At 30.6% G+C, this 23,026-nt stretch overlaps 1 protein-coding gene across 3 annotated transcripts in view; it reads left to right on the top strand.

The window, feature by feature from the left end:
* The window catches only part of LOC138715325 (uncharacterized), a 131,671-nt gene that overhangs the window by 85,500 nt on the left and 23,145 nt on the right, over positions 1-23,026 (top strand). For all 3 annotated transcript variants that reach the window (XM_069848116.1, XM_069848115.1, XM_069848114.1), the window contains exon 8: positions 106-23,026. This exon is cut by the window's right edge and continues 23,145 nt beyond it. In XM_069848116.1, the coding sequence (XP_069704217.1) occupies positions 106-197 (92 nt within the window). In that variant the 3' untranslated portion in view covers positions 198-23,026. The remainder of the gene's footprint in view (positions 1-105) is intronic.

Here is a 23,026-nt window from a genome sequence, read left to right as displayed (position 1 = left end):
TGTTAGTTAACTTTAAAGACACCCTTCTCTCCTTCCTATATACATTTTGATGCAGTAATTGTAACAATTTATTAATAATATTACAAGCCTTAACCTCATGTATAGACATCATTACTGCATCCAAGGACCGTTCAGTTGGCGTCTTACGTCTTGGTGCTCCAAATCATGGGTGGACTGAGTACAGCGAGTTAACTTGATACACTGATCATTCTGATTTTTAACACAGTGCACAGGTACCTGGTGGCAAGGAACTTGCTTGTTCAATACATTCCTAGTGCTGTAAAGAGTTGGTCTCCGATTGCTGGTAGTGTAACAATTGTTTGATAATGAAAACCCGTACCTCAGCCAAGTAAGAAAAGTAGGTACCGGTAATTGGTGAATCATTATGATTCTGTGGAGATGGAACATCATTTTCTTTACTCAAAATCCTAACTAAGGTTTTCTTCTTGAGTCAATAATTGTTAATGATTGAATCTTTTGATTATATTACCTGTACAACATCAAGTAATTTGTTTATGGTACAATTATGTTATGGCAGGGATTTATGTTACTTTAACATATTATCTTGCTTGATGTAACTTGTAATGAGTACTTCAGAATTTACATTATTTACCGATTGTGCAAAATGGATTTTGTAAAGTTTTGAGAAAATTATTAATATTAAGAAATAATTGGAATTTTTATTTTCAGTTTTGTGAGTACTGTTAGCAGTGTACAATTTATTTCTATTAGTGAAATTTTGGTCAAGTATTAAACAGAAAATTTTGAAGTATGTAATAATCTTGTGCAACTTCAGTGAAGCCAAACAAGGCACAAGGTAATATGGATTTTAGAAGTTAAGGATTTCACAAAGTTCAACATTATTATTGAAAAGGTGGAAACGTGTAGTAGTCTGTAAGTCAGTTCAGTTCTCCACTGAGTAGCTGGTTGTATTGTATATAAAAGTAATTGAGTACTTCCATATAAATTAATCATTGTGTGTTTTTGTTTCCATAGCAGTATGTTTATTTGGAAGTTTCACAGTTTATTTGCAGGCAGTTTGAGAAATATTTTATCAATACAGATGGTTGTTCTAAGAGCAAGTATTATTCTGAGTTTGACAGATGGTGATTCACATAGACAAATATTAAATTATTACTAATCAATTGTGATGTGAGAGTCTTTAATAATTCATAAATTTTATTTCAGAAGAATGACTGTACTTTTCCTAAATTTCTGAAAATTGGCAAGTCAATTGATATTAATGTTCATCAGTTTTAAGTTTTCATGGTTTCATGTGTTTTATACACGAAACATGTTTATTGCGATTGTTTTAGCACAAATGTTACCGCAGTTTGAAATAACTTTTCGGCTACTGTTATTTTTAGTCTCATAGTTGTCACTTTTACCTTTTTTTTTTTATATATAGAAAGTAGTTAGTATTCAATTGGTCAAACTTAGTTCTATATATTTCTAAAAGATTCTGCTTGAATCGTTTTCATATTCTTGTTACAAAGATACAGAATATATGGTACCATAATTAATTGCAACAGTAGCTATTTTTGTGTTGAATTGCAGTGTCTTACTTATTTTGAAACATTATTTTAAATGAATATAGTAAACAAATTAAGTTAGATGTATTACAGTAAAGTTATTGGTTGCTTATTTTAGAATAAATAGTATAGTAACTTTAGTTTAGGTTATTGAAATTTTTATTTTTTGTATAGTCTGATTTTGACGTTTTATTTTGAAGCATTTTGTAATTGTCTGTTATTGACCAATGACATGCTGTTAAGTAAATTAAACAGAGAGGCAAATATTGAAATAATTAATTCAAGTCTGAAATATAAGAGTGCCTTTACATACACTTTCCACCACATCTGTCAGAAATAAATACATTTTAAATACTGTACTCAAAATCAAGTTACTATATAGTTTTGTATGTTAAGAATTTTTCAGCCTTGAAAAAATTTGAATAAGTTTTGGTTAATTAAATACTTATTAAAATTATTATGGAGTTCGTGAAGTTATCTTTACTGAAACAGAAAATACTTCTTTTGTGAATATCAATTGACACAATTATGATGATATAAAAATATAATTATTTACTAACATTAGAACACATTACTTAGCATTATCAAACTACTGAATTTACTTGCTCAGTATCAGATATAACCCATTGTTGAGTCGTGTCCTTATAGCATAAAATGCAGGGTAACACGATTTTGTACTTCTTGACATGTTTAATGAAGTATTTTTCTAAAAAATACCGTTCACTTTTATTTATTATATCAAAGTTTCAAATTTAAGATGTTTAGTGTTTTTATTTTCACTTGTTGATTTTCCTTTCTTTTCCGCTGTGGTTTGCAGACTGCATTAATGAAACATTTGTAAATATTCATGAATGAAACTCGTATATTATCAAATTTATTTGGTTATATTTCAGTGCTGCAAATTTTGAATTTGTGTAAAGTTGTGATAAATAGAACTTCAATGTTTAAAGTAATAATCTTTTAACAGAAATCTGAAATGATAAGCACTTTAAGTTGCAAGTTTTTAGTTGAAGTGTTCAGTAAGCTTTTAAACACAAAAAAAATACTTTAAATAAAATGTCATACATAGAAGCTTTAATGTTACAAGATGGATTAAGGGACGGTGCATTAGTTTATGTTCTGATGAATTAAAGAGGTGTTATTTATAACATTGATTTCAGGTTTCATTATCGTAAAAATCATGGTCTATTAACCAATTTGGAAAATGGTCATGAAATTCGTATTATTGTTTCGAGTTTTATTATGAATTAACATATATTTTAATAAAAATAATATTATTAGTCCAGTCTCTTAATACTGCTCTCTAAAATTAGTTACATTTTTACTGCTTCTAGTTGAATTTAGTTTCCATGAAGCCAATTTTTAGGATAAACAAGCCATATTAATAAAGTAAAGAACTGCGGTATATTAGTGTCTGAAGAAGTGTTAATTTGTTTCTTCCATAAAGAAATTATTTCACATTCATTGAACTAAAATTCAAGACTTTGGCGTGTATGTTAAAATAATATCACCTCTTTAACATTTTTATTAAAATGGAGAATATTTGTTACTACATTTTAGTATTGAAATGAGTTATGTTATCATTTAAAATGTATAAAATCTGTTGAAATATATCTACATCTTAAAGAAGACTTTGTCACAAATATATGAGGATTGGGGCATAAGTCATGGCAACTATTTTTTTTTTTCAAAGGTAAGGGTTGGTATCACAAAGTGTCATATGTCACACAAAAGCCGTGCAGTCATAGTGTGTGTCCACAACACAAGATGGCTCTGTGTTTGTCTGTTATAGAACAGAGAAGGTGAATCAGTTGTCAGTGTAGCACCGTGCAGAATGGATGTAACCCTTGTTGAACAATGCTCGTATATCGAAATAGTCCTTCTCTGTGGGAGGAATGCCAGAAAATGCCACAGAGAGTTGGTAGAAGCTGTCGGGAATAATGCCCTTCCATACCAGACAGTCGCGAGGTGGGTAGCTACTTTGAGGGCCTTTAGAACAGGTATGTGTGCTGTAATGATTCTGGCACAGGAACCTGTAATGTTATGACAACGACCGTAATAAACATAAGGAACAAAATGTTGGTGTCTTGTTAAATGTCCGTACATTTCGTCCATTCCTTGACCTTTTATCTGTATATTTCATATTTTCTACCCACACTCGAATTCTCACAAAAAAAAAAATAGTTGCCATGACTTATGCCCCAACCCTCGTATATGTATTCAGATGAAAATTTATCTTTAGAAAACATTAAACTAGAAATTAATTTGGCATTGAGTTACAAATAATGCAGAAGTTATATTCAACTAGTCTACTTTCTAAGTGCAACTTGCTAAATTGAAATTAACAAAGAGAGTATTCTTTGTCATACCATTCATTTATTAACCAAGTCATGTGTTGTAAACCAGATTGTTTCGTGGCATTCTGAAGGACACTTTTATTAATATAGGTAACAAATATATTGATGATGAAAAACGGATCTGTGCCCCTTGAATATATATATTGATGTAATTTTCTCTGTTCACTTCTTATACATCACCAAGTGTCTCTATTTACTCCAATTTCCAAATTAACTCTACTGTCTTCCTGAAATATCTATAGCTGGTGAAATTAACAGAGTATTAACGTAATTGCTTTGTATACATATTCGAAAAATACCAATTATATGAAAAACGAATTGCAAGTTGGTCCATTTTCAAAATTTATACAACATTATTGGAAGAATTGGAAAGCAGCATTAGGAAAATGAAACCAAACAGAATTCCAAAACAGAAATTAGTCAGTAATAAGAAGAAGCCTAGAAAGACCATTAAAATGAAATAAATCACAATAGTCCACATGAAAAAATAAATAACAGAAGATGATGATGATGATGATGATGATGATGATGATGATGATGATGCTACGCAGACTATTGACCATTTTTTCTTCCCAAACTTCACACTGAATTACTATTTTTTTTTCTACCATCTCAGTCTGCCAACAAAACATTTTGAATGTTAATATATTAGGTTAGATATATAGAGTACATAAAAATACAACTGACAAACTTCGTAACATACTATAATAGATGGGTCAAGGGAAGTAATTTTTAACACTAAGCCCACCTTCGAAAATATCGTCTGTTGCTACAGAGTAAAAAATTCATTGAAAGGATCCTTTTAAATAGGAGTCCACTGTACATTGTATCTTACTTTGCGTACAAGTTTTTCTGTAGTGCCCTGTGTATGGGGTATTGGAGGAGACTAAGGAGGAGCTGGTGTCAAAGTTTGTTGCTGCAGACACGATTATGCAAATGCTAAGGATGTTTGAGTGAGTCTTTCAATCCATGCTGAGTCAGTGTGCAATGCATGCACTCAGGTGGATTTCAATTTGGATAATATTTGTGAATTTTTCAGTGTATTGTTCAGTTTTTAAAATATATGATGTAGTTGAACCTCGATACAACAATTTTGTGAGAACTAGGAAAATTGTGTTGTTAGATCAGGGTTATTGTTGTATTTGAGGGGTAAGTGTTCGAAAGTGTTCGGGGTAAAGGGATTAAGTCATTTTTTGTGCAAATAGAGTTTCGTTCAGGTGAATATTCAAGTTAAACTCTACAAAGTGGGTGTGCAAAAAACAAAACAATACTAACATTTGATGTGTTTTATTTGTGTAGAAAATTATTTACAATAAGGTTCCGTAGTTTAATTTTCATTTATCTCAAAACTCATTTTTGTAGCTTATCTTACTTTGTCTAAACACCATTGATTTTATGTTCTGAAAGAGATTATATTAGAAATAAGTATAAAACAACATTACATAATGTGAAATAACATTTACTCACCATTTGATTACCCTACTTGACACATAAATTCGTTTTAACATTCAGGCATTTTTAATTGTAATTGTACTGTCTTTTGGTTTTGATGTTTTCAGGAAGAAATCTGTTTTTTTATTGTTTCTAGCATAATCAGATCTGGTCCGGTAGTATACCAGAGACATTAAACCACTTCAAGATAGCAATGTCAGCGTCATCTGCTGCTGCAGTTTTTAAATGCTCACTTTCAGGATTAATTGTATCACTTGCAACATTGCCCTCTATTTCCTTCTGTTTCTTTATGAATGTTGCGGGTGTTGAGTGTGCAAATTCATACTATTTTAGCCACTTCAGTCTTCTTCAATCCCCTATTTAAAGCAAATGGAGTTAATGTAGTCTTCAAACAGATGTGTTTTCCTTTTATATCTGCCATCATTAATTAACAAGTAACACTTGAATGTGAAAATCGTCAAGTGGTCAGAAAGACAGTGGCTGAAACCATAAAGGCAAATTCTATTAAAGGTCACATGCCCTTGAAGCAGTAGAGGAGTTCTGTTTGTAACACACTTCCTGCATAGAATACCAATATCTGTCAACAAAACTATGAAAGAGGATATCTTTAAGGAGGCAATAGCAAGTGAAAAGTGAAATATTGAACATGAAAACCAAGTAGGCTAAATTAATATATATATATATATATATATATATATATATATATATATATATATATATATATATAAAATGCTTTTATCATTCCATCGGGGTTCTCCATATATGGCCATTGTTGTAATCAGTGTTTTTTTTCCTAGAGAAAAAGGTGGTGGAACTCTGTAACATTTATTGGAGCAAAGTTCAGAAAAAAGCTTGTTAAAACATAATTAAATCTTATTTATTTTCAAATCTTAATATCCCTTTCAGAATTAAATGAAATACATGTTGTTATATACTGACTCAATTTCAGTTAACAAACAATAAATTGGTTTACAATAAAGACATTTGCTAAACTATGTGTGATACCCTAAGTATTAGAAGATTTTCTACACCATAGTTATTTTTTCAGTATTTTCTCCTTTCCTGTTATGCTCTTTCTTTGTGACGTCTGTTGCAGCATGATAACCTATTAGCAACCAAGATTTAACTGATTGTCATGGTTGAAGTGATCAAAGAGGACTCAACAATTCTAATAAGAAGCAGATTCCTCACGGTGTTAACTAGCAGGAATAATTTCAGTGGAGAGACAATGAAATTGAGTTGGGAAGCGCCTCACAATATATTATATTTATAATTATAATTATAACATTTCATGGTTCCATGATGAAAACAGGATGCCAGAATGGCGTTCTGGCACATTCCACTAGAAAAAGAACACTGATTGTAATGATGAATAAAACATATTGAAAATACAGGAAATACATTGGAACCAATCAAATTTGGTTTATCATTGTATTGGTTTTTGTTGTACTGAGGTTCAACTGTATTTGTTCTTGTTTGCTATTAGAGATTATTTCTAACAGTTGTAACCTTCTGAAGTCCTGCCTTCTTCTACTGAATTGTAAACAAGGCCTGCCTGACATATTGCTATTAATCTACAAACAATGAAGCCTATTTAAAGGAGCACTGTATTGACTACTCCAACATTCTCTAGTGCTGCAAGGTAATATTTCAGGACATTCTGGTTTATTGTTAGAAATTGCTTGTTAAGTTTAAGGGCACATTTCCTCGAATGTAGTATGACCTCTAACTATATGACCCCAAGTTTTCAGATGTTCTGTATAGAAAAATAAAAATATCTCAATACAATATGGCCTACACTTTGAAAATGTTATGGAATGAAAAAAACTTAAAAATTTAAAGTGATTTTGAAGTTTTCGGTTCCAGTCTTTAGCAATATCCTCTTCTGGTTATCACTTCCAGTCTTCATCATTACCATCGTCTTTTCCTTCTTTGTAGTATGCATAGTTTCTCTTCAGTACATAACTGAATACCTCCCTCGAACAATGTTTTAACTCACACTTTGATCAAAACTGGGTTTATGGCCGAGCAGATGTTGTTGTTGTTTTCTAATGCCAGGCGTTTGACAATAAAGTCATTTGACCTCTTGCACTCCAATATTTTTCAAAGATATTATCATGGCCAGCCACTGAAGCACAGATTTTGAGGTGTTCCGAATCCATTTCTTGGTTTGAGTTGCACAATGGGCAGTTAGGGGACTGATATATTCCAATTCTATGCAGGTGTTTGGCCAAACAATCATGGCCTCTTGCCAATCTAAATGCAGCTACAGACGATTTTCGTGGTAAATCGGGAATTAACTGTGGATTTTGATGCAGAGAGTTCCATTTTTTTCCCTTGAGATTGTGTTATCAAATTTTGTTTGTTGAAGTATAAGTATGTAGATTTAATAAATCTTTTCACAGAGTAATACGTAGATTTAGTAACAGATCTGTAAGTAGCAGTGCTGCCCTTCTTTGCTAAAGCATCCGCATTCTCGTTTCCTAGGATTCCACAATGGGATGGTATCCATTGGAATACAATTCTTTTATTGAGTGATATTAATTGAGAGAGCATTTTAGTTATTTCTGCTGTTTGAGATGAAGGTGTGTGTTTAGAGACTATTGATAAAATAGCTGCTTTGGAGTCTGACAATATAACTGCATTTTTAAATTTATTGATGTGGCATAGAAGATTCCTGAGACTTTCATTTATTGCAATGATTTCTCCATCAAAACTTGTTGTTCCATACCCAAGAGATCTATAAAGTGAGAAGAGGCAGCACATAACACCTGCACCGGCACCTTGTTCTCTGGAGATCAAGGATCCGTCAGTGTATAAATGAAGCCAGTTTTGTGGAGGGTACCTAATATTAATTGTCTCTAAAGACAATTGTTTTAGTATTTCAGTGTTTACTTCTGATTTTAGTATTTCTTCTGTTAAATTTAGATTATATTTTATATTTAATAGAGTTAAAGGGTTTGGTTTAATTTGTAGGTTTTCTTTTAAATTCGGGATATTGATTTTCTGTTTTAATTCTTGAACAATGGATATGAAACTTTTTTGAGTTTTCAATCTATAGAGAGGACTGTATGAATGCCAATTGTTTCCTGGTAATCTGGTAAGTTTTTCATATTGAATCAGTGCTTTTTCTTCTATTGTCATTTTGATGCTGTTAATATTAGTGAGGAATCTCATAGAATCTATTGGAGTTGTTTTGATTCCACCAGTAATGAGTCTGAGAGCTTGGTTTTGAACATATTCTATTTCGTTTATGAAAGGTGAAGTAATTAAAATTTCTCCGCAGTATGTCAGCACTGGCTGTATAAACGTTTTGTATGTAGTGTTCAAAGTATTCCTAGAGCATCCCCATCTTTTACGAGCTTTTTCAGAAATGTATTTCAAATGGTTGCTCCATGTTAACTTACTATCGAAAATAACTCCAAGATATTTGGATCCATAAGTCCTAGGAAGGTGTTGGCCATTGTATTGGATATTGAATTCTCTTTCTTTTTTACCAAGTGAAAATATTTGGTAGTTACTTTTGCTTAAATTGAGTGTCATCAAATTTGATGTATTCCATTCATGTAGTTGATTTAGAGCTTTAAGAGCAGAATTTTGAATTTTGTCTCTATGTCTGTAAGATCCGGAAGTCCACAAAACTATATCATCTGCAAATAGTGCTAGTATGTGATTAGTATTTGTGATATATGCACATATGCAGAACACATCACAAATGCAAACCACACCTACAGAGATATCAACACAGACATGGAAATTCTACACATCCAACCAAAAAGCCAGAAACTAAACACACTAGAACAATATGAAATATACTGACACACAAAAACACACCCCAATGAAATTCTCAACACACAACTCAATTTTAGAGCACACACACTCTTTGACTTTACATTACACTACACAAACACACCCCCACAGGAAACAAAACAAGAGGCGCCAAGACCAGCAATGACCAGTTCTGAAGAAGACCAATAACAGGTCAAAACATGTAAACCAGGTACGATAGAATTTAACACAAGAAAGTCATATAATACATATTCCAAAGTGATACAATGTTAAAAGTTGTGTAACCAAGATATTCAATTAATTTGTTCACTTCCTGTAAAATTTCATATTTGTGGGAGGTATTCAATTATATTAGAAACCTATTTTTAATACTTTTAATATTAATTAATCACATAACTTATTTCAGATCTGGTAATTAAAAGAAATAACATTTATTATACATCTATATTATTAATATTTTACTTACAGTGAGTCACAGTGAAAATGGTGCACCCTTGATTTTATAATTCTTTATGTAATAAGTTATTTGTTGATATCTAGGTTTACATAATACATATTTTGTACACAAACAATGTCAAAATAAACTATATATCCTCTGTATCATAAAATATAAGTAACAAAAAAATAAACAATATTTCTTAGTTACTTTTGTGCTCACAATGAAAATGGTACAGTTTTTACTACTTCTGATTTCTAAGACATTTTAATGACAATAATTTGTGTGACAACCACCATTTTTATATGATGTTTCCAGACATTCTCTTTTAGCAAACTCCACAAATTTTCAATTATATTTGTCTGGAGACTGATGGGGTGGCCAGTACATGAGAGCAATTATAGATCAGCCACATGCGTACTTTATGGCCTTATGCTTCGGATAATTGTCCTGATAAAATGTGAAACAATCCTGAATGCCCAATTTTTCTGCACTTGGCTGCAAATTTTCCCTTAGAATGTTCAAATACATATCTTTATCCATTTATGAAGTGCACTTTTCCAACACTGGAAGCCCCCCAACCTCCATACCATCACAGACCCACCTCCATGTTTTACTGTGGTTCTGAGATTTTTTTTTAAGGTCCTCCCTAAGGTTTTCTCCAGACACAGACTTTCCATCTGATGCAAATATATTAAATTTACTTTCATCTGTGAATATTACGGTTTTCCAGTAATCAAAATCCTTACCTTAATGTTCTCTGGCAAATTGTATCTGAGGCTTCTGTTCTTGCTGCTGATAAATGGTTTGTTTCTAGCAACTCGACCATGAAAATTGTCCTTATGAAGGACTCTTCTCACAGTTTCCACACAGGCCTTTCTCTTTAATCTTATTTCTGCTTCCTTGACTAGTTTTGGTGCACTCAGCATGGGATTTTTCTTCATTTAAAGCTGGAGCCAGCATTCATTCAACTTGCAGAAAATTATTCTTGTACTTTGTTTTGTTTTCTATTCCGTTTTCTTCACGATAATATTTTGCGAAATACAAGGTATAATAATATTACTGCGCAGATTGGACAGGCATTCTAGTCCGTGTAGAAGGTAAACAAACAAGCAGTTCAGAGCACCTGTACCTAACAGGGCACTTATAACCAGCAAGTGGGGTGTTTATAGGTAGTGTACCACTTTCATTGTGACCTCAATGTTGTATTTGTATTGTTGTTTAAAATACTATGAGTATATAAAGGCAGGTATGGTTTTATATCACAAGTTTTCTATAAAATAGACTTAATAGTCTTAATAGAATAAAAATTATTTTGAATAGTTATCATTAATTGAGAATAATAAGTGTACCACTTTCACTATGAGTCACTGTATCTGCAGTACTACAGATAGACCTATTTCTTCTAATAGTCTTAATGCTGGGCTAGTAGCATAAATCAGCTGGTACAGTCAGTTAATTCTATCATGTAGACTTCTTTTATGATTTAAAAGGGTTAGGCTGTGAATATAATAAGAGTATGGTTTAAAATGGTTGTTTTTATTGCAAAAACACCTTACTACAGGGATGTGATACCTACTAGTATTTCAGAGCGCGAGCTTTTTTAAGCTCTCTCCATAAGCGCAGGGCTTTTCTACTTGAGGCACAAGGGTGTACAGCACATACAACGTTGCAGACCATGACAGATCGCAAGCGAGATTACAATACAGATTTTAATTATAAGTAGAAGATTCAGTTTTTATATAATGAACATGGCGGTGAAGTATAGTGTTTAATAAGTAAAACATATATACTATATTATTTGTAAAAAAAATGTCAGACATCAGTACGAAACACAACACAACACAGATATAGACATTATTCTGGAGAAGAGAGAATTTGATTCAGACAAGAAATAATGCTGAAAAATTAAGAAAATTCGCTTTTTTTTTTGTTTTTATAATTGTAATTCGAGACTGTTTTAAATGACTTAACCATATAATTATATAAGCCTATGGCCATACATGCGGTGTGTGAAATGAGACGAAAATTTTTTGTTTTTGTTTTTTGTTTTTTTTTTTTAATGCTGTTTTCTCGAATTAAAAATTTTAAGCAGTTTACTGAATGAAAAGCCCTTGCACAACAGTTATTGGTCAGAAACTTCTCACAAAGATCAATTATGTTGATAAATAAAATTTAACTAGCATTTGTATGAAATATTAATATTAAGTTTCTTTGGCAAATATTCATATTGCACTTATATTAAATATGCTGTAATGGTAAATTCATAAAGTTAAAAAAATTATTATGTCTCTCTATTTAGACTGATCTCCAAAGCTAATTAATTTTTATTCCCATGACTATTTTCAAGACTTTGAGCAAATATGAACTAAAAATTTTGAAAACTTTGACGCAAGGGGCCTTTTTAGTGATGTCAATATAAAATATATTAAAACAAATATAACTTCAAAACTATTAGATTTAATGACACCAAATTGTGTACAGATTATATAGTATTGTAGATCTGCTTATATAGTTTAAATTTCACAAATTTTGACCAGAAATTGTGGAAGTTTTAAAAATCATTCATATCCCCTTAAATGATTGATCCCAAAAATTACGATGGCTCTTCAATAGTGTAATTTAATCAGTTTGTTTTTTCGTGTTATGTGCATCTCACATATCACTAAGAAAACTCATTACATAATCACAACTGGAGAGTAAGGACTACATTTTCACAATCACACAATCAATATACTCTATTTCAATCTGTATTGTCATTATTTTTTCAACAAATGCTCAAAAGTACTTAGAGATAACACACATCGAGCAGGTAGACCCTATTAGTTTCTCCTAATCAATGAAGTGAAGTATTTATATAATAAATAATTGCTTTTAACAAGAAAATGGTTTACAAACAATTAACTTTTCCTATTTATCTTTTTGTTCTTAAAATCCCTTTCCTTTGCGATTTGTTTATATATGTACATGTATATTAAATAACTGAATAATTAACCCTATTACATAGCCAGAAATTTAATAACGCAAGTTATTGTAATAATTGCTGCCTTTATTCGCTGCATGTGCATGTACATCCCTGATGTCTACGTTATGACGCTATGTAGTGGATGCGCTATGCACTCGTGATCAAGGTCGAGCTCTTCTACCGTGATTGGGAGCTAATATCGTCTCATCCCTGCCTTACTAGATCCGGGCCAATATGGTACTTTAATCTGAAGTTTGTCGTATTTTTCTGCCATAAGAATACAAATAAGTTACTTGCCTGAATCAGATATAACAACCTTTTGCAAAATTCTTTCTGTAGTAGTTTTCTGTGTAATATTCCAGAAAGATATACTTTCTATAAAATAAAGCTACCTCTGATTGAGATTCTCACTGATATGTACCTCTATTATCAGGCAATACATCTCACTTGATGATATGTCTCTGAGGAAGAACAATAATAATTGTTTGTGTAAATCTTAAGTCTAAGTGATGCCTTAGTGGAGTCATTTTTATTAGGTTCCAACCTGTCTTCAGAGAGTTGACTAAACAAGATAAAGCTCCCCATTTCAAAGTAATAGAAGAGGCTATTCTTTCTCACTAATTACATAATTTTCAGATTGAGTCTTTATAATATACCCATTGTATGCGTTTTGTGAGAGTGCAATGTCCTGTTCTAGCCTTATTGAACACTAGAAATTATTTGCAGCTATACAAATAGTGGTTGTTTGTCACATGGCTGTGATGGTAGGAGATGAGATAGATTTCATGTGAAAGAATGTTATTAATTCTCGAGAAATTTATATTTTTGTGTGAGGGGCACAGATTCATTTATTAACTAGTGCAATGTATCACTGATGTTACACATAAATTATACATTGTCATTAAATATTGTAACTCATGTAGTATAAATATGTAATATCTTCTCAGAAAAAAATCTTTTAATTATTTCTGTATTAATGCAGCCATACCCAAAGCAAATAGGTAAATGATGGAATTAAGACATCCTCTTTTAAGTTACAATATGATTGTTGTCTTATGTACATATATTATGAATGTATATATTTTAACTTAAGTAATTTTATTAATTATTCCAGTATGGAGGGAGACGTGGTTTTGCTGTAGCACTGCAAAATGTTTTATTGTTCGTTAACATTTAAACATTTTTGTTATGAAGAAATGTAACAGCAATTGTGAAGTCTTGATGAAAATTAGCACTGTATTAATAATTAAAAATAATGTGTTTGCAGGAAATCACTTCTGTAGTAGGAGAACTGTATAAAGTTTTAAAGTCATAATTATGTATATATTTTTAGAACTTAAGGGTTCTCAAACTATAGATAACGAATGGAGGAAAGTTAATATCTTCGTGCAACTTCAGTTTTCATCTCAAGAAACTAGTATGTATACAAAATTAAGAAATTGTTCTCAAGTACTGAGTATTTTTTCTGCACTATCTTCAGTCAGTAAGAACTCATTTTTAAATTATGAAAATATTCATGGAATACATTATAGTTTAAATAAAGTGCCCCTAAATTAAAAGGAAGCTCATTTGAATGTCATCAGTCTTCATTTGACCACTTTATTTGATATTAGTTAAAAACGTGTATTGTTTATTGTAAACGCAGATACCTTTTTACATAAATTAAAGAATGGGAACAATTTCTCATATTCAGGTAAATAATCTAGGCAGCTGCATTACTCGAGCTCACCTCGGGTTGTGCTGATAGAAAGTTTAAATACATAAAAATATTGTTTTCAGACTTTTTGAGTTTCCCCTTAGTTTTGTTAAGTTATGGTGTAACAGAAATAAAACATTAGTAATAACTAATAATAGCCATAGACTATGAATGCCAGCACATCGTTTAAAATATTTTATTTTAGTCCATTTAAATAGACAAGCTTCAATAGTAGAACTTAATTTTTATGTAATTCATTTAAAGTTCTTTCTAATAATAAATAAAGTTATTTCATAATGTCATCAGATGTGACAAATGCTTTTGAATCATTCAGTTTCTTCACTCGAGAAATTGGATGGAAATTTCATAGTTTTGAAAATTATTGGTCTTAACATTTTAAAGTATTAACAATAAATATTTTGCATAATTTCAAAAAAACAATATGCATTTTATACGCAGCTGTGTGACCATACTAAAAGTTGATCTCTCAGTTCCCATAGTGTTTATGAAATTAGTAGCTCTAGTCATAAAAGATTTTCAGAATTTTATTTTTAAGGATCATATAATTACTAAGTTTGAGATTCCCTGTAAAAGCATTGGAATGTAATAAAGCTGCACAGATTGAATTTATGTATGAAGAATTACTGAAACTGGTATGTGGGTAGAAAGATAATTAGTTTATTAAAACTGGTATTAAGTCATCCTCTGGTGTTTCTACTATTTCTACTGTGTAGCATATTTAAAGTGTATTTTAACTATTATGCTCATTTATTTTTAATAACTGTATGGAAACCGAATAATTTTTTTATACCTTTCATGAGTTTTGGTAGTGATATTTTGAAGAAGTCACCATTGAAATGAATAGTATGTATATCTCTTAATTGACTAAGAGGCTTGAAATATTTTGAACAAATTCAGTTGCAACCACAACAATAATATACAATAAAATCAATATTTTCATTGATGGATTTTTAGTATAAGTTTTATCGTTTCTCTGAGAAACTCATTTCCTAATACATGTTTTTTTATTGGTTTGCATCCCTGCAGGAGGCATAACAAATTTGCTCAGTTTATGTGTCCGTATGCGTGAAAATCTCAAGGACAGTTAAAGTAGTTTTAATTAAATTTGTTACTGTGCAGTTTTTTAGTGGAAATCTATTGAGTTATATTGGCTTTAGAACAATTTTTGAGAACTGTTAGTGCCTTTTAATTTTATTATGGGTATTAGTACTATTAAGAGTTGTCATGCAGATGTTATTGGTGAATACATTATGGCAATTGATCCTCATGGAAGTCAGTGAAACAGCGTAAGAAGAGTTTCATTTACTGTAACAGTGTGTTGTTTGTGTAGCATTAAGGCAGGATGTAAGTTGAACATTCTTAAAATGTTAGGTTATTGTGTATATTTTCTGGCATGTTTTCTATATGCTGTTATTTCTGTCATTGAATATGAATGTTTTACCTTACTGCAGGGACTGACTTTAGGGGGACCAAACTTCGGTAATAATACCTGCTAGTATAATACTCCCATTTCTTTTATCCCGTTGTTTTACACTTCTTGATCTTTCCAGATATAATATATAATCTCTTCTATCAGAGTATTTTTTGTTGATAAAATATTGAGGCTCATGTAACAGAGTATATCATTATTGTCAGTAATGTTTATAAAGGCGAAAAGCTTCTGGACATTAATTCAATTCAAAATTTACTAAATTCAATATAGTTTTCGTATAATAAAAGTATAAATTATCCTCACTTTATATTTCAATAAATACGTATATTTAGATGTCAGTAAATCGTTTGGCATTTCGCCCTTTTAACACCAAATAGATGGTTCACAGTTGCTGCAGTTTGAATGGCTTTCTAAGGCTTGATTCCATCAACAGAAGTCATCATCACATAATTATATAAGATGACAAATGTTATGATATGTAAACTTACATATTAAGAGTTGACATTTAGGTTCCAAATGTTGTCCAGCATTTTCAACATGATCTTCTCTTTTTTTCCAGTTTTTAAGGACACATTTTCACCTCAATAAATAAATTCTTTGGTTCTTATATTTGAATTTTGCTAATACTGAGCCTGGAATGTAGTCATGGAGAAAAAGTAGCTTTTATACTCTCACATTTATGTATGTAGATTTCAGGAGATGATTGGAAAAAGAAATTAGCATTGTCTTTTGCTTACATCTCTCGTAATGTTGATGTATGTTATGTAAGAGTGCAGGGCAACAATTTTGTCTGTTTGTATAGCATTTGAGATAGTAAAATTTGATATCGGATCACAATTTTTTTATTTTATTTCCTTCATTTAATTCATTAATATATCTTTCGCTTTTGTGTACTGTTCTTATAGTCAATTTTAATCATTTTACCTAAGTTGATTATTAGCTTAGTAAAATTAAAATTTACTCTGCTTTTTATTAGGTCCTTAGCTGCTGTAATGCATTATAATTGATTTTGCATTGAAATTTGGTTTTGAATGTAAAATATTGAAGACTTAATTGCCATGTTTGGGAGTTTATATATTTTTTTAATAATTTATTCTTAACTTTATCAGATGAAGTGAAATTTGAAATGAGAGAATGAACATTTATAATATGCTGTGGTTATTTCTTCCAGTCACGTCTGGAAGATTTTCAGAATATGAGCCTTTGAAATCAGAATGTTGTCGGTCATTTAATTAGCTAGTTTCATATTTGGTTTGCTTTTGTTTGTGATCTGTATTGAATTTCTTAGTAATTAACCTTATGAAGATTTTTTTTAACATCAAACAAGATCTGCTGGCGAATTATTATATAATTATTATCACATATAATATAGTTTTTAATACAGAGATTGACAATCATACATTTATATGTGTATGGTCATTTATTGGTACATGGAGCATCAGGGTGTGAAGTTGTTTTGTGCCAAACAATCAATTTCTTAATGTTACACATATAGTTGAAATTTTAAAATTTGTGGTTACACGAGAGGGTGACTGGACAATGTTCTTTTTGAAGGCTCAGGAATTTGTTCATGTTTTTGTTATTGTATCTCTGTTGTGAACTGTTGCCTGTCAGTAATTAAATGTATTCTTCTGTGTTAAGGTGGAACGTACCAATGAACTGATGATGTTTTGAAAACACTTTCTATTTTACCTTACATGCAAAACTTACAAGAAAGTTTTTCATTTTTGAAACATTGTTTAATAAAATAATATTCTATTTTCACACTTTGCCACAACTAAGAGTGATAAATGTATAATTGTAATTAATTTTTTTATTGAAAATGTTCTCGGTCTTAAATAAATGTAATTGGCATTATTAGCAATGAACATGTGTAGACATAGAATTTCTCATAAATTGATTCTTATAATGTGGGGATAGATTCCATAAAACATCTTATGCCCATAAAATTTTACATTTCATATTATTTTGCTTTGGTAAGAGAAGTGTTATAAAAATATGTAGAGTATATTTAATAGCGAGAAACAGAAACTTTTAATAGAAGCTGAGCATGTATCTAAAATACTACTTAATCTTTTTGAGTATAGCATTTGTATTTGTTTTTCTGTATCCTTCATTCAACAATTCTTTAGTTCTTACTTACTCATTTCATTTATTTTCATTTGCTACTTATATTTAAATACATATATTTGCATTTTACAAACGACTAATTTTAAAAAGTTTTTAAAATAAGTTTCATTCTATGAAATGATTTTTGTATTCATTACTACATTAAGAATTCACTTGCTGTGATTTCAACTTGATTAGTCCATTATAAAAGTTTTAGTTCCTAGTTCAGTATTCAATTTCACTCTTTTCAGATATTAAATGGGAGACTTGTGTTAGTTGTACTTGGTGTCTGACAGTACATTAAACATATTTTGTTGCAAATTACCTCTTGTATCACAGGAAAAGAAAACTTTTATAAAGGTAATACTTCTTCATGAAAAGTTGTAATTTAATACATAATTATACTTTAGTAGACCACAGTTTCTAGACCAGAGCAAATTATTTCTCGAACTCGAAAGCTTATAAGTTAGATTTGTTTTGGGGAAGGAAAAAATAAGGGATTTTTTTTTTCAATTAGTACAGTTAAACTGTTTTACATATTAAACGTATGTTGTATGGAGAATGTACGAGTAGTACATGTTTCATCATGATATAAAGTAGATGCATAGCTTAACTTCCCGATTTCACAATGTTGCATTTGTAATACGTTAATTGAAGCTTTGAAGCCACAACCTCTTGTTTATTCACCTCAGAAGATTATGTTTGTATTTTGATGTTCATCTGAATTTCGAAGTGAGTAGCATAAATCTTCTATAGCATTCTGTTTTACTCCTTTGTTTTTGTAATATCTTTTAAACAGGGATATTATGACAGTTTAATGCTAACCATTGTTTCAAGTAAATTGATTATCTAATAGAACACATGAAGTAAATCGAATTTGGCATACTTATGCAACATATTCGTTTCTACTGGTTTATATAATTACCTTTCTGTAGAGAACTGATCACTAATTAATATACAAGGTGATTCATAGAGTATAACCCATAATTGAGTCAGTTCTATAGGTCATTTTGAGCAACATGTGAACATGGGTTCAGTTGTTGTTAACGTTTTATTTATTTGTAAAAATCATTACATCCTCCTATGAACCAGGTTTGTAACTTGTTTGCATCTTAATACAAACAATGGGACCTTGGACTAAGGGGAATGGGGTTCTGCTGTGACATGAAGTATGAGGAGAGGGGTAGGATAGATCAGGTCTGGTGACATCATCTGTCGATGAATAGGTCTAATATCAGCATTTCACGATCATACATTGGAAGATGTCCCATTAGAGACCAGGCAACATATTATATATTATGAACATGATGTTCCCCCTTCCTCACTTTTCTCACATAGTAGCAGCTCACCTTGTGTACCAGAAAAAAGTACAAACAAGAGAATAATTAAGTGCTGACTTAGGCTTCCGCGGCCGGTGTTTATAGGTTGAATATTTCCAGTTTCTTGCCGCGTTGTCATGATGTCATGACGACCTGCCAAGACTCCAGAAACTTACAACCTATAAGAGAATAATTACTTGTCTGTATTGTGGATGCTGCTGCACTCATCAGCTGTAATGAGCTATGAAGTGCTATACTTGCGATTCACATTCGTGTGGCCAAGTGCATTAAAGTAGAAAAAGAAATATTCGAAAATTCGTTTTAAAACTAAGACATACTTTTTTTCTGTTTATTATAAATTTTTAGCAGAAAATAGAAAAGACTGGAGAATGCTGTGTTTGCAGTAAAAGATCTGCCCTTGGGCAGAACACTATGAATGAATGAATGAATGAATGATAGTATTTTTTTAATAATCTCTTTGTGTATTTTTAACTGATTTCATTTAATTCTGCTCACAACTGCTTCTGCTGTCTTAGGATCCGAACTCTTAAATATTCATCTTCGGATCCATGTTCATATGATATTTTTTTGCTCAAAATGACCTATAGAACACATTCCTAAAGCACAGTTCATACTTCATGAACCATTCTCTATAATGTATATGGGACATTTAGGTGTTCCAGTGCAATTTCATTTTAATTGACCAATATTACGTAAATTACCATTTTACGCTTCTTGCTCTTTTGTAGTCATTGTTTTCTTTTAATATGCTTAGAATTTTTTGAAGTTCAAGTATCAATTATTTATCAGAAATTGGAATTAGGAAATTTAGAATTTATATCTAAGAATACTTTAATCTTATTACGTATAATACAAATATTTTCAAAATATACATTTCAAGCACTGTATGACACTTAAAACAGGGTTGGAAATAACATTTTGAAAAGTAGGTATATTTTCTTAATGTGACAAATTATAGAACATGCATATAAAAATTAAATTATAAAATGTAAATAGATACTTCATATAGTAGTATATAAATGTTTTGTATAATTACAGTAGAATTGGGGATTATAATATGTCTTAGCTATCTATTAATCCTGAAATTACAGGCTGGAAAGTGAGTTTCGTATATATATTTGTCAGTGTTCCATATGAAAAGTAATAGATGCTTTCAGTCAGTGCTGGTTTGAATGTGAACTGTCAGGGTAAGGTGCTTGGCTTTTGAAACATCATTAGCTCGTATTCCACTATACACAAAGTCCAGACTATTTCACCATAAGTGTTCATCAGAATTAATTGAATAAATTACTTTTCAACAAGCATTTCCTAGCTTTTATAATAGTGTATTAAACTTTACATTCTGCAGGTTTTAGTATTGAATGTAGTTGCAACATATGCAAGACATTTAATTTCGTTCAGTTATTGTGTTCATTTAAAACAGTAATTATTTCACTCCATATAAATTGTATAAGCAATTTGAGTTTATTTTTTTTTTATTCAGTTCTAGGATGAATATGAATTTGTCAAACAGTTGACATTGCATTAGGACAGGAAGTGATAACAAAAGAAAGTAGGCATAGTAAGTACCGTATTATAATGCATATTTATCTCTTATTAGGTTTTCTTAAGAAAATTATATGCAAAAATGTCATTAAAATTAAGATGCAGTATGTTGTAGCTTGAATTATTCAAGTGTAAAAATATAACACTGTCATTTGAAATTGCTTCATGTATTGTGTGTGAATCTGTGAATAATGTGATTAGTTTCAGGTTTTTACGTGGTATTCCCCTGTCATCAGGAACAAAATACTGTGAAGATGGTATGTGGAAAATATATATTATTTGCCATTGCATCTTAATATAAAATAAATATTGTAAATTAAAAAGAAATACCTAGTATGTTATTGGAAAGTATGTAAAATTAGACATAGCAGTCATTCCATAATAATCAAGAAGGTTTATGCTAAATAAATTAATTTTCTTTATTATTTTTTTTTTACATAATCTATAATCTGTTATGTTTGTTATTGGTAGATTCATCGTGCTATGTATAAACTAAAAAATGCTCCATGAAACTTGGACAATCAGGCTACAATTTGACTGTGGTGATACATCTGTCAGGTTAGGTTAATGTTTTGTATCTGACGTCATCTTTTTTCTTTTTTAAGGTGTATGTAGAATGTCACAGAATGGGAGTTGAATAACTTAAAGCACATTTGAATAGTTGTGCTTATAAGAGTAAGAATCTTCGCTCACATGTTTAGGGCCCAAAATAATAATAATTCTTTAAGGCTCTTCTTTTCAGTTTATATTGTAGAAAGAATATTAAAAAACAAATAGGTATAGGATAATTACATATGCATGAACAATAATGTTGTGTATTAAAATATGTTTTTACATGACATTAATGCCAAATAATTATAAGGTTACAGCCAGCAGAACGGAATTGTGTGATTTTGTAATTCTAAAATGAATTAAGACTTCCAGAGCAAAGCATGCTAATGCTGTATATCTGAGTTTGCATTATACTTAGCTAGACCTCAGATTTAATCCATATTATATGAAGACAAATACATATTAAAGAATTGTAAAGGTTTTATATGTTATAGTATTGGTAACTTTTGGGTTTGTGACACTTTTTAAAATTTTGTCTAGGAATATTGAAGAAATATACTACATCTTATTCTGTTATTCATCATAGAATGCAAGAACTATTGCGGAATTTTTGTTTACTGTGTAACATGATTAATTATGAAATTGTGTGTAAGGGATCTTACTCAGTTTAATTACATTTTATATCCTTAGTTTTCCTCAGTATTCTTCTCCTATGATTAGTACAGAAGTCAGGTCTGTGTTCGTCCATAAGAAAGTACCACTTTTAGATAAATATTTTTGACTTTCTACACTTGAAATAATATTAATAGTGTAATGGCTTCGTATTTGGATCTATGTTTGATCCTGGGGACCAGCTATAATGACTGGGAGTTTTCATGGCTTTCTTCATGTAAGGAAAATAAGCATCTGGAAATATTTATATAAACAGTGACATTATGTAGCATTATTATTATATAGTTAAACATTTATTGTAATGGTAGGATAAATGTTAAAAATCTCAGGTTTTTAAGTCAATACATATGGTAAGCATCATTGTACCTTATATAACTTCACAATCAACAACAGAAAGAATATGTAGTCAGTCATATGTAAGCATATAATGTAGTGTATTTCTTCAATGTTGTTACATCTTGTACTTTTTATTATCAATGAGAAGCAAATTTGGAAATCTATTTTGTTATATCGTAGAGAAAAACTAAAATTATTTAGTGCAAGTGACCTTTAACTAAAATGTATTGAAGAAAGGAGTTATGTTCGTAATTCCACTTGATTAATATTCACATTGCTGGAAAATAACTGGATATATTTTTCTTTCAGACATTTGAAATTCTATGTATTTAGAATGGTGTGTAAGTTAAGTATTGAAACATATTTGTACTATTGAAAGAACATAGTATAAAAAATTATTATGAAATATGATGAACTCTTAATAATTGTATTCTCGACTGCAAACTTCCTGCATATAACCTTCAAAGATTTAAGGTCTGCAGTGACTTAGAGAAGTGCTACATTGCCTAGTCAGAGAGAGCAGTCTTGTTTCTCACTGTTGAGGTGAACAATTGGTGGTTGGTCACAAAATTGTATGATAAAATTCTGTAACTTATGCATTATAAAGAGTATGAATTTCTGTATTCTCGACTGCAAACTTCCTGCATATAACCTTCAAAGATTTAAGGTCTGCAGTGACTTAGAGAAGTGCTACATTGCCTAGTCAGAGAGAGCAGTCTTGTTTCTCACTGTTGAGGTGAACAATTGGTGGTTGGTCACAAAATTGTATGATAAAATTCTGTAACTTATGCA

The sequence above is a fragment of the Periplaneta americana genome, chromosome 15 (assembly GCF_040183065.1).
Source record: "Periplaneta americana isolate PAMFEO1 chromosome 15, P.americana_PAMFEO1_priV1, whole genome shotgun sequence".
NCBI classification, from domain to species: Eukaryota; Metazoa; Arthropoda; class Insecta; order Blattodea; family Blattidae; genus Periplaneta; species Periplaneta americana.
Note: the sequence above shows the minus strand (reverse complement) of the source record. Positions and strands in the feature narration are given on the sequence as shown.